This window comes from Anabrus simplex, chromosome 2 (genome assembly GCF_040414725.1).
Source record: "Anabrus simplex isolate iqAnaSimp1 chromosome 2, ASM4041472v1, whole genome shotgun sequence".
NCBI lineage: Eukaryota > Metazoa > Arthropoda > Insecta > Orthoptera > Tettigoniidae > Anabrus > Anabrus simplex.
The window spans coordinates 21,842,565-21,855,432 of NC_090266.1; the positions used below are offsets into that span (position 1 = coordinate 21,842,565).

General features: G+C 41.7%; 1 protein-coding gene across 1 annotated transcript in view; it reads right to left on the reverse strand.

The window, feature by feature from the left end:
• The window catches only part of LOC136864950 (pickpocket protein 28), a 434,926-nt gene that overhangs the window by 261,807 nt on the left and 160,251 nt on the right, over positions 1 to 12,868 (reverse strand). Inside the window, exon 4 of the mRNA XM_067142357.2 lies at positions 12,202 to 12,298. Within this exon, the coding sequence (XP_066998458.1) occupies positions 12,202 to 12,298 (97 nt within the window). The remainder of the gene's footprint in view (positions 1 to 12,201; positions 12,299 to 12,868) is intronic.

The window sequence follows — 12,868 nt, forward strand, 5'->3', positions numbered from 1 at the left end:
GAAAAATTGCACATGCTTAACAAAGCCACGTGCTTTTTATGACAGCTGTCATCCGCCATCTTGCATCGCTAACCTTAGTGCTGCCCTCTTTACGGCACTACCTTTGAAATGTGGTGGCGACAATTTAAAAAATTCCACATGCTCATCAAAGCCACGTGCTTTTTACAGCTGCCATCTTTAATGGACAGAGTATCGTGCTGCCATCTCTACGGCACTAAACCTTGTCCTTATGCATGCGGTGGAGGAAAATTCGAAATTCCACGTGCTTTTTAAACCCACGTGCTTTTTCACAGCTGTCATCCACCATCTTGCATCGCTAAACTTAGTACCGCCCTCTTTACGGCACTACCTTATAAATGTGGTGGCAGGCACTGTTATCCGCCATCCTGCTTCGCAAACCTCAGTGCTGCCATCATTAGCTACCTTTCAAATGTGGTGGAGGTCAATTTGAAAAAGTCCACGTGCTTTACGAACCCACATGATTTTTGACAGCTGACAAGCGGCCATCTTTAATCAACAGAGCACCGTACTGCTATCTTTAGCTACTGCCTTTGACGTGTGGTAGCGGGCAATTTGAAATTCTATGTGTTTTTTTTAACAGCTGCCATCTTTAATAAACAGAGCATCGTGCTGCCCTCTTTTCTACGAACTCAGAGTCAAAGCCAGCAGCCTCTTTGCTTGCAAAACGGAAGTGACTTAGCAAAAATATACATTACTTTAAAATCGTGGTCCTGTTACGTCAGCAAAGGCATCCGGCCGTAAAACAGATTCTCGCGATATAAAATCCCGGCCCTTGCGTCAGGAAGGGCATCCGGCCTTAAAACTATTGTTCATGATGTAAGACACTAGATACTGCGATTTAAAATCTTAGACCTTACTTCAAGAAGGGCATCCGACTGTAAACCAGATTCTTGCTATTTGAAATCCTAGTCTTTGCGTTAGGAAGGGCGTCCGGTCGTAAAACAATTGTTCATGAAGTAAGACACTAGATACTGCGATTTAAAATCATAGTCCTTTCGTTAAGAAAAGTATCAGACTGTAAAACAGATTCTTGCGATTTAAAATCCTAGTCTTTGCATCAGAAAGGGCATCCGGTCGTTAAACAATTTTTCGTGAAGTAAGACACTAGATACTGTAATTTAAAATCCCAGTGCTTGCGTCAGAAAGGGCATCCGGTCGTAAAACAGATTCTTGTGAAGAAAGGACTAGGAGTGGGAATCGGCCAGCCGCCCTCTAGCATTTACTATCTTCGGAGCTGATAACAGTGTAGTTTAATCCCTGTTATCTAGGCGTTATGCCTTGCGAGTAGGCTATGTGGTAAAACCCTGTTTCGAAAGAGGACTTGTGCAGACCCTAGAGTTCCGGCAAGGGGTTAGAGATGTATAAGTCACCCCAAGCAAGAAAAATATCGTAGATGTGTTTTAAAGATACGTTGTATTAGAGTAAGCTTCAAGCTGTCGACCAGCGGAAGCGCACACTCGTTGGAATGTAGTGCATCAGCGAGTTTCACTCCGTGCAAAGTCCATCGCACGCTTACAGCCTGCGCCATAAGTAACAGCAGCAGATTTTAGGCCTGCTCTCTCTTGCCGGGTTGGGCTGAATAGCTTAGTTAGTTCGGGCGCTGGCTTTCTAACATAGCAGGTTCGATCCTGGCTTAGTCCGGTGGTTCAGCCTCGTGTCGGTAGAACTCTTGAGGGACTAAAGTCTTGCCCATCGGCGTCTTCGATAACAGCAGGTTTCATCCTAGCTCAGTCTTAAAACGCTCGGCAGAACTTCTGAGGGACTAACTTCCGGCACCCCACCGTCTCCAGGTTTGATCCTGGCTAAGTCTGAAGGTGCTCAGTAGATTTACAAAGAACTCCTGAGGGACAAAATTCTAGCACCTCGGCGTCTCCAGGTTCGATCCTAGTTCAGTCCGGCAGTGCTCGGAAGAATTTCTGAGGAACTAAATCTCGGCACCTCCCCGTCTCTGGGTTCGATCCTACCTCGGTCTGAAGGTGCTCGGTAAATTTACGAAGAATTCTTGAGGGTCAACATTCCGGTACCTTGGCGTCTTCGAAAACCGCAAGTTCGATCCTGTGGCTCAGTCTGAAGGGGCTTGGTTAATTTACAAAGAACACTTGAGGGACTAAATTCCGGCACCTCGGCGTCTCCAGGTGAGCTCCTGTGGCTCAGTCTCAAGGTGCATGGTTAATTTACAATGAACTCTTGAGGGACTAAATTCCGACACCTCGGCCTCTTCGAAAACAGCCGGTTTGTGGCTCAGTCCTGTAGTATTTGAATGTGCTTGGTTAATTTACAAAGAACTTTTGAGGGACTAAATTCCAGCACCTCAGCGCCTCCAGATTCGATCCTGTGGCTCAGTCCAGTGGTATTTAAATGTGCTTGGTAAATTTATAAAGAACTCTTGAAGGACTTAATTCCGGCACCTCGGCGTCTCCGAAAACAGCAGGTTTGAACCTGTAGGGGATACTGTAGACGATACCACGTTTCTTTACGACGCGTTGTTGTTAACGTAGAGTCGCTTCTTGTTAACAGTCTTTCTTGGGATACTAACACGGGAAGGAAGAAGGGCTTTAGTCTACTGCTTACTTTGAAAGTCTGGGTTTTTCCTCCGACCGCTTAGAAGGTCAGTGCATAAACTTTTGTTACAACTGTAGTGCAGGCATATGCAGTTTGCTTCGCTGCCTGGTAAAAAGTCACAGTCCACCGGATGTAGTCTGTGTGAAACGCATGGCAATTGCAGTTCCCCGTGTGTGTTAAGTGTGTGCATATAAGAAATTTACTCAATTCCTGTACTTTGATTCAAGCTTATAATTGTCCGCTGTCTAGTCGTAAAATAAAAGGTAAGATTCTTTGAATATTATTATTATTATTATTATTATTATTATTATTATTATTATTATTATTATTATTGTTATTATTATTATTATTATTATTATTATTATTATTATTATTATTATTATTATTACGGGGTTACCCGTGGAATGCAGAGGTGAAAGAAGGTGCGGGCTGGAATGGGTCTAACTACAAAGCAGAGATATTGATTGAAATTGCATTAAAGGTTATATTTTCAACAACAGTAAAACTTAACAAGTTTCATATAAAACTTCAGATTTTAACCAATAACGACAAGTTAAATAAGGACAAGACCAGGAAAGCCAAGATTTAGAGACAATTAAACAATCTGGGCCACAAGCCCTAATTTTTACAATTTCTGAGCTCTCAGCTCACAACCACATATTACCAAAGGGCAGAAAACCCCTAATTACATACAGCATTTGCTCCCACCTAGCAATGTCAAGCCTCCTAGAGGCACATATCCTAATACAAGAAAGAGCTGACCCGCTCTCAATGTTGTGAGCCAATCAAAGGCCAAAGCGGATTTTACTATTCGCTGCCCTCAAGGCACACTTACAAAGAAACAGGGGTATCTTGTACCCAACCTACTGGGCCTTAGCAGAAAAGAACAGGTTAAGTAAACTGCCCAAAATACCAAGCTGAATGGAGGCGTGTACTTGCACTCCTACATGAAACTTTTTTAAAACCTAAGAGGCACTAGGCCGATGAAACAGGGGATTTTCCCAAACTATGGAGGTGAATCGTATACTGAATAAATTTAACACATTAAGGAAGAGTAGAAGAACGGTTACGAAAACGTAGTCACCTCAAATTCAAAATGAAGTGGAGCTCGAGAGGGTAAAGCACTCTCTATCACCGATTTACAGTTAAAGGTAAATGAAGTTTTACAAAAGTGACGGTAATTTACATGTTTGAAGATAGGTTACATAATAAAGGTTTCGGACCTTCCCCGCAGATTAAACTGCTGAGCTAGCAAGAAATAAAGATGTTAAGCGGCCATTACCTTGTTGAAGAGCTGCTGCCGGATGAAAGAGGCGTTTCCCGCCTCCTGATACACTTCCATACACAATGCTAGATGTAGTTCGAGTGGCCGAGAGCCAAGAAAATCAGCAGTTTTTATACTTTCGGGGAAGATTCGAGACCTTTCGTGAATAATCAAGCCACACCCTCTTTCTTTATTGGTTCGTATTGAAAATACACTCAAAGTCGGAGAAGAAATACATGATTGGTCAAAAATTAATTACAAAAATTCTGGATTGGCTCAATTGAAAACTGGCGGAAAGAAAAGATTAATATTGTCAACCCACAAATGAAAGAACGAAATTTAGTAAAGAACAAACTTATGAATACAACATTTCTTTAAATAAAGTTCTTCCACTTCGCACCAGGGTGCATGGTCATACGTTTTTAGTATGGACATCTATAAGAGAATGTCCACACATCTTGATCAATAGAAACAAAACAAGTTGAAATCCACACAGTACTGACAACTTCGTAATCCCAAAATTTACGGTAGTGACATCTTCTAAGAAAACTTATGAGTTGATACAGTTGTTAAAGTTCAGAGATTCTTCTGTAGAGGAGTACTTTAATGCAGAAATTCAAAAATGTGCGGCGTAGAGGTGTACCAGCCAGTACAATTATTATTATTATTATTATTATTATTATTATTATTATTATTATATTTTGCGATTTATCTTTTCTTTTTTGGAAAAGTCATCGTCTGCTGTTAACATTATTCCAGTAACCATTGTTCATCTGCACATCTTAAGGTAAGCCTAAACTCTTGGTTAGTGCTTGCATTTTTCGAAGGCAACGTCTACGCAAGCAAGCAAATAAAGATCTGCGAGCTGCATATATTTTAGCTCAGTAAAGATAGCTAGGCTAGCTGTTGACGGTCTAACTAATTGCTTTAAAAAATGTGATTTCGTTCGCATCAGCAAACACAACTCTATCTTTGCAAAAGGATACACACGTAACTGGAACACAGACATATTTTAAATCAGGAGTGTTAAGCTTACTAAACCAGGTACGTATTTACTTCGTGATCTTTCAGGACAGCCTATTGAAGGAGAATTCTGCATCGAAGAACTGCAGAAGACAAAATATCCTGACCACTATTTAATATAGCAAGATAATGACTAATATCGACGGCTAAAAACGAGAGGGTAAAAACAAAATAAGGGTACAGAGATCTGGAAGTCAAGTAAGGATGACATAACTGTAGAAGCATTGTAAAGTAAGTAATGTAATAGATATATATTTACCAGATATTGTAATAGGAGTTGAATCATGGCTGAGAAATGATATAATGGATGAAGAAATTTTCTCACGGAACTGGAGAGTGTATCGTAGAGATAGGATAGGAATGGTGGTAGGGGGAGTATTTATTCTGGTGAAAGAAGAATTTGTAAGCTACGAAAGGTTAAAGATGAAAAACATGAAATTCTAGGTGTAAGGCTCATTTCTAAAGGTAATAGGCAACTTGATGTCTTTGGGGTATACAGACTGGGACAGGGTAGCGCTGACACGGATTCAGAATTATTTGATAAGATAATAAGCTTCGTATATAGGAAGGGGAGTTAGGGATTGGAATAACTTACCAAGGGAAATGATCAATAATTTTCCAATTTCCTTGCGATCATTTAATAAAATGCTAGGAAAACAACAGATAGGGAATCTGCCATCTGGGCGACTGCCCTAAATGCAGATAAGTAGTGCTTGATTGATTGATTGATTGATTGATTGATTGATTGATTGATTGATTGATTGATTGGTTGATTGATTGAATGATCGATCGAAAGTGTTATTCGACGTTGTGGAAATAAACCGCATATCAAATGGCTTGGTTTGAATAACAACTACAGTTCATAGATTAATAAAGGATATGTACATTCAAACTTGAATTTTTAATTCTAGAACCTCAACCTCTCGTTTCTTCTACTGCATAAGACAAATTTGAACTTGTAAGTTATCAGTATTACTACTACTATTTTAAGACGTGGTGTAGGCTAGGATTAACATTAAAAAATCACAACACCTGCATTATGTTCCACAAATCGTATTCATTTTAGTATATACATTTTTCTTTCATCAAGTAAATCTCTTCTGTCTTTTCTTTCGTAGACTATTCCTGCTGTCTTCGCTGTTTGATTGCACCGACAACGACAAGTGCTGCTGTCTTCTCAGCAACTGTAGCATTAGGTGATGTTACATGCTGCATAGATTTACGAAGCAGATTTTAATGGGCTAAACGGCTCAGTTCTGGTTTGTTTTGACGATAAGAAATGTCCTGCGTTTTGCAGGCAGCATCTAACATATTAATACCTGGATCATCGTGTGTCAAGCGGATGTCAATTCGAGTCCCAGGGCCACAGTACTGTTAACAAGCAAGATGAAGCTCAAACGGAAGAAGATCAATCACCTTATTGATGGTTCCATGCCCAACATGTTTCCTCACCTTCCTCCCAGCACGTTTCTTCACCTTTTTCTGCAAAATCTTGCTTACTATTTTCACAGTCATGATAAGTGTTTATAAGCGAAGTAAACTCGCTAGTCTTAGGCCCGTGATACATTTTAGTGAGTTGATATGTACGGCACTGTCTCACTGAAGGTATCTTAGCTAAACTCACTTGTTCATGATGTAAACTACACGTTTGAATCTCTGAGAAAACAGGATCTTGGGTCCATTCACGAGGTACCTTTACCCAGATCTTCTTTACAGCATTCGCAGCTGCATTGTCAAAAAATGCCTATGGTAATGCATTCAACTCTTCTACAGTAATAGTGTTTATTGCATTTTTGCAAGCATAAAACTTTACGATTGGCTTTTCAACTGCTTTACACTTAGTATCAGATGGAAATGACATGACGTCTTTACTCTACAAATGTTTCCTTCAAACAGTCGTCATTTGGACACTATAATATACATATGTTGTTTACCTCCCGGCATGTACTGTGACACAACCAATCAAAGAGCACGCCAACATGACATGAAGACTGTTTAATTGTTTGTCCACTATGCTCATTGTGAAGAGTTTTAAATAATGGACATCCTAATTCATGCATGTCGATAATTTCACACGTTGATGGTAGACACTCAAGCAAAGATTCCTTCTTTTCACATCTCTTTAAAAAGCAAGATCCGCTCTTGACAAATGAGCGTTCATGATCATAGCTAGAAAGCGAAAAGGTGTTCCCTTTCTTCCTTTTTCATACCTAATCATTTTCCTAACCATTGTGTCTGCTTTTTTATACTTATCTCTTTGCAAACCGTAACGGAATGGTGGGCGAAATACTAAAATGACGAGTATTAGCGCCCACAACACAGTGCAATCCAACACAGGCACCTCTTTGAACACAAATATGTTCCCGTTTACTTTAAAGTCTTGTACATCAACTTTTAATGTTCTTGTCGTGATGGAATAAAACGCTGTACTCTCTACCACAGTATCTTATAGACTAAAGAAAATATTCTCACTTATAGCTTATATAATTTCTTGACATTACTAGAGAGCAACCTTGACAAAGAAAAAGTGTAAATATGCATAACCATGTCGCCGTGATCGCTGCATGTTAAAACAGCGTGACCTCATATGGCACATGCTCAGTCCCGGTCTTATTATTACAGGACTATACATAACATATGTACAATGCGTTTGATTCTCAGCTCTGTTACAAAATCTGAAAAGTGGTACAAGGCTGGAAACGGTGTAAAATGTGGCACAGGTGCTCAACTAAGTACGGATGCTTTTTAGGACAAGGCGGAAGAGGAAGGTTGGAGGAGGAGGATGAGGAGGTAGGAGGAGGAGAAGGATAAGGACGAAGGAGGAGGAGGATAAGTAGGATTTCAAAATCTGTGAGGAGGGGGATGAGGAGGTAGTATAAGCTACTAGTTCTATAAGGAGGATAGAACTCTCTCTGTTAGTTGGAGGGTATTCAGATAGATAATATAAGGAAGTAAAAGGAAAGAGTTATTATAAAGGGAGTTAAGTACGGAGGTTAATTGTAACATGCTATATCGTGGATAAGATTGATTTTAACGGAAATATGTTGATACACGTATTCACGTGACAATCACTTCTACTTTTAACAGAGGCTCAGGTGTTAATGTTATACTACCTCAGTAGAATAATGCTTGACACAACGGTTGTTCGTTTCTTACCACGTTTCTATCCAACCTCCCTTAGTCATCTCTTGTTCTTTTCGATGTCGACCGCACAGTATCGCTTTGTTTCTAAACATATACATGCATATATATAAATGTTTGAAACTAGCTCCCCTGTTATCCGTCATGCATATATGCATGCGACACCTATCCTAAGGATGGAGAACTGCTTGTCACTTCTTTAGATAGATAGCGCCCCCTTCGCAATCCCAACCTTCTCCCTCGGTTGGCAGAGTGCTCGAGTAATCCGTTTTATATTAACTTGCAAACTCGCCGTCAGAGTGTACCTCAAGATGATGTATATGTGTACGTGCGCACTATCTATTTTCCCCTGTTATGTCTTTAGCGGGATCTACAAGTAATTTGTTTACAGTAACTCACGAAGTCGCGGCGTGAGTGCACTGTTATGTCTCTAGCGGAATCAGATTGTCCTTTGATTAGAGTAACTTACTAACACGCCGCGAGAGCGCACTGATATATCTCTAGCGGGATCTGATAGTCATTTGTCACGCCGTGACGTCAGAGCTCTCTCAGGAGAAGGCCTGCGCGTTCGGTTATGTAAATATATGCATGCATTTTTAAATAGCCCTCCCTTATTACGTCACAGCTCCGTCAGTACTCCAAGGGGGAGACGACAAAGTGTCTGTGCGAGTTCAGGTTACCGTTCGCGGCCGAGGTTAGGTTAACACACGTGCTAACCAGACCTACAAGTCACCTCACTTGTTCGGATCCTCCAAGGGGAACCCCTCTGACTTTAGGTTAGAGTTCCTGGTAACGATGTTAGGTTAACACGTCATAACCTCGACTACCAGTTACCTAACTGATTGGACTCCTCCAACGGGAGTCTGTGTGTGAGGTTAGGTCAGCGTTCGTGCGCAAGGTTAGGTTAACGTAATAATGACGTCTTAACTTCATCTGCGAGACACCTAACCGATTTGTGGCTTCTCCATGGGCTCCTGATCGATTCAGCTCCTCCAAAGTGGTCCGTGAGGTTAGCATTGCCCTCGTACAAAGGGTATGACGGCATAACCTCACCAACGGTTAGAAACCCTCATGTTGGTCTGTGAGGTTGGCATTGCCCTCGTACGTATGGGTATGACGTCATAAACTCATCTAGGTGTCAAAAGAACCCCATATCATTACTTGACAAATTAGACCCCTCCAATGGAGACTGTGAGGTTAGGCTTGCTCTCGTACGCAATATTATGACGTTTTTCTGCGTCTTAACCTCTCCGAGAGGTCATTGACCAATGTAAGAAAGTACATAGGTACACTACTACTGATCAATGACCTCGTGGGAAAATGCCGATTCAGCAGCCATTGTTTTAGAACATACATTGCCCTTCTACTATCCTCTGTGAATATATTGTGAATTTACTAAACGCCTTTCAACCCTCTATCTGTAACTAGCACTTTGGCCTCATTTAGCTCTATACCTATCGTGCTAGTGGCTGTGCGGTTTGGGTACGTAGCTGTCAGGTTGCAGGAGGTAGTGGGTTCGAACCTACTGTCGCCAGCCCATTTTCACACCAGTTAAACGCGGGTGCTCTACCTTAATTAGGGCCACGCTTGCTTCCTTCCCGCTCCTAGCTCAAGGTCCCCATTATCCCTCGTTATGTCTTGCGACGAAAAGCAAAAGCAGAATTGTAGCATGTTGAGTTCTGGACCTCTTTAAATATTTAGAAATTCAAGAGGTCTCCCTCTACGTCTCTCTGATTGAGTCCATAATGCTCCTAAGTAAGCTATCCCCCTCCATTCGTTTGATTTGACCCCTCAACCGTAGTCTGTTCATGCGTTCAGCTTCCTCCATCGAGTTTATTCCTAAGTTTGCGTTCATCGCCTCATTCCGGGAAGCATCCTGCCACTACTCCTACCTACTTTTACCAGCGATCCTTCTCGCTACTTTCGTGTCTGTTACTTCTAACTTATGAATATGATATCTTGAGTCATCCGTCTTTTGCTCGTGAACAGAAAGAATGTCCTAAAAACAGACCGGTGTAAACCAAGGTTCGTCCGAGAGCTCACTTCCTTCTTGGAGAATTCTGTTGATCGTAACTACGAGCTCACTGTATTAGCTTTGCTGCACCTTGGTTCAGTCTCACCGAGCAAGTGGATGCGCGGTTTGGGTCACGTAGCTATCAGAGTGCATTCGGGATACAGTGGGTTCGAATGCCACTGCCGGCAACCCCGAAGATGGTTTTCTGCGGTTTCCCACGGTCACACCTGGCAATTCTCTAAGGTTTCTTCCCTACTGGAATCACCTTGGTCTTGGAAATGCTAATTTTCGTATGATACTAATTGTACCAATTTCGAGTTTCAATATTACAACCTTTCTGCTCAGTCTGCCGTTAGGACCAAGTCTTCAGCATAGGCCGGGCTAGGTAATACATTTCCACCTACCAAAATCCCTCCCTGCCACTTTATACCTTTTAGCAGATGACCCATGTATTGTACGAAGAACAAAGTTTAAAGTTTACAGCCTTTTTGCTAACCGCTGAAAGTACCCTGAACCATGAACTCACTCTACCATCAATTCTCACTGCAGCCTAATTGTCAACATAAATGCCGTCCATTGCTTTCAATAATCTATCCTTAATCGCAAAGTTCTCCAGTACGGCGAACATTTTTCCCTGAGTACTCTGTCATATGCCTTCTCTAGATCTACAAAATATAGACAGTCTATTCCTCTCGTAACATTTTTCAATTAACTGGCGATTGTTGAAAATCTAATCCTGAAACCACACTGGTTTTCATCCAAATTGCTCTCAACGACTGATCGCACCCTCCCCTCCAAAATGCCATTGAACACCTTCGCTGGTATACTGATCAATGAGATACCTCGATAGTTGTTTTAATCCTTCCTGTTCCCTTCCTTATAGACAGGTGCAATTACTGCTTTTGTACAATCAGAAGGTATCTTAATAACTTTTCATTTTAATCTTATTTCTCCGTGAAGGCATTTCATACCTGCCTTTTCATTATATTTCTACATTTTAGGTGTAATTTAATGTATTCCTACGGATATATGACAGTAGAGTGTACTGAACGGCCTTTCCCCCTCCCTCAAGTGTACAGTAATTTCACGAACATCTTTGCTCTCCTTCCCATGAGTTCGGCAGTTCGCGACGTCAACTGAAAGATATCGTTTTAAGTCAAGATTTTCAAAATGTTCCTTCTACCTGTCCAGTGATTCCCTGGGATTTACTATGAGTTCACCTGATTTACCCAAAACACTGCACATTACATATTTCATCCGTTTCTAAGATTCTTTATAGCTGTCCAGAAAAGTATCCCTCCCTTACCCTGTTATTACCAAAATCTTCCCATGATTCCTTTTGGATGCAATAATGATTTATTTCGCTCTGTTTCACTCATCTACGTACAATTCATGTCTTCACCAGTCCTTCTTCGGACCCATTTCTGATAGGCCTTCCTTTTATGTTTAAATGCTGCCCCCTCTTCATCACTTCACCATGATGTCGCATCTTTCCACCGTCACACACAGTTGTTCGTAGGCATTCCATTTCTGTTTCTACTGCAGTTTCCCTATCATACTTGTATATCCTAAACCTGCTTAATATCTATTGTTTGGAACTTTTCCCTAATCATATCCATGTACCGTACTTCTTTGTGATTTCCTCGTACTGGGGATTTTCTATCTTTATTCGTCTGCAGACAGATTTCAGTTTCCGAAATGAAATCCTTCGCAATTCTCTCTAATGCTTTTCTGGGTCTTCTTCAGCACGATGTTCGAAACTGCTAAGGACGTACTGTATAATCTCCCTTCCTTAAACCTGTGACAACGTAGAGGCTCGGCGTCAGTGCTGTCCCGGGTTCCACCTTGCGCTCTGTCTCATTCAGACCGATTAACGAGCTTGTTGTGCTCCAAAGTAAATCAGGTATTTAAAGAGACTGTGTCGAGGAATGCAGCCATATTGCTTCTAGTAATCTGCAAGAGACACATCGTTTGCCTGCCGCAACACGAAGATGTGATTCACTGTAGAATGATCATTCGAAAATTGACTGTGATGTATGAAATTATAGCCAAATAACTCGTACGGCAGGACTGTCCAAGGATTCAGAAAACATTGGTAAATGGACTTTCAGAATATTAGCGTATAGAGTAACGTGTATTTCCGTCCATTAACATACAAAAGCATCGTCGTTCTTACCTTCTCAATGGTGTCAACAAGAGTGGCTGTGAAGTTGTTTTTGCCAGCCTCATAATGCCGAGGACAAAGCTGGGACCTGTCATCTAGTAACTGCAGTCTGGAACAAAACAAGACACATCTCGGTATAGTGAGAACTGAAATCACACATCGCACATGCTCTTGCTGATGCAAACCTCAGTTGAGGGTAGTAGTATAAGTGGATGGTTCGGCGGCCTCCACCTCCACACCCTTCCAAGAGGCCTCCTCCACATTGACTGCGCTTCGGCCGCCTCCACCTAAACAGATCCTCCGCAGAGGCCTCCTCCGCACTGACTGCGCTGGCTAAGACTGAATGCTTAACAACACATCCGCCATCTTGGAGGGGCTTAACCTTACTTTTTACGAGCAAGACAGCAAGTCTAACCTCAGAGCCACTATCTTGAAGGGGCCTAACCTTAGTTTTACGTCCGGATGCCCTTCCCGACGCTATCTTGAGTAGTAGGGCAATGGGTATTCTCGATCCGTTATTTCGAGTAGTAGGGCAATGGAGATTATAATAAGAGATCACACCTTAGCGCATGGAGGAGCTCACCCTCAGTTTTACGGCCGGATGCCCTTCTCGACGCCAATTGCATAAGATGACGCCTTTAAACAGCTCCTCATGAGACGGTCTAGGGGTGCTTGCGCA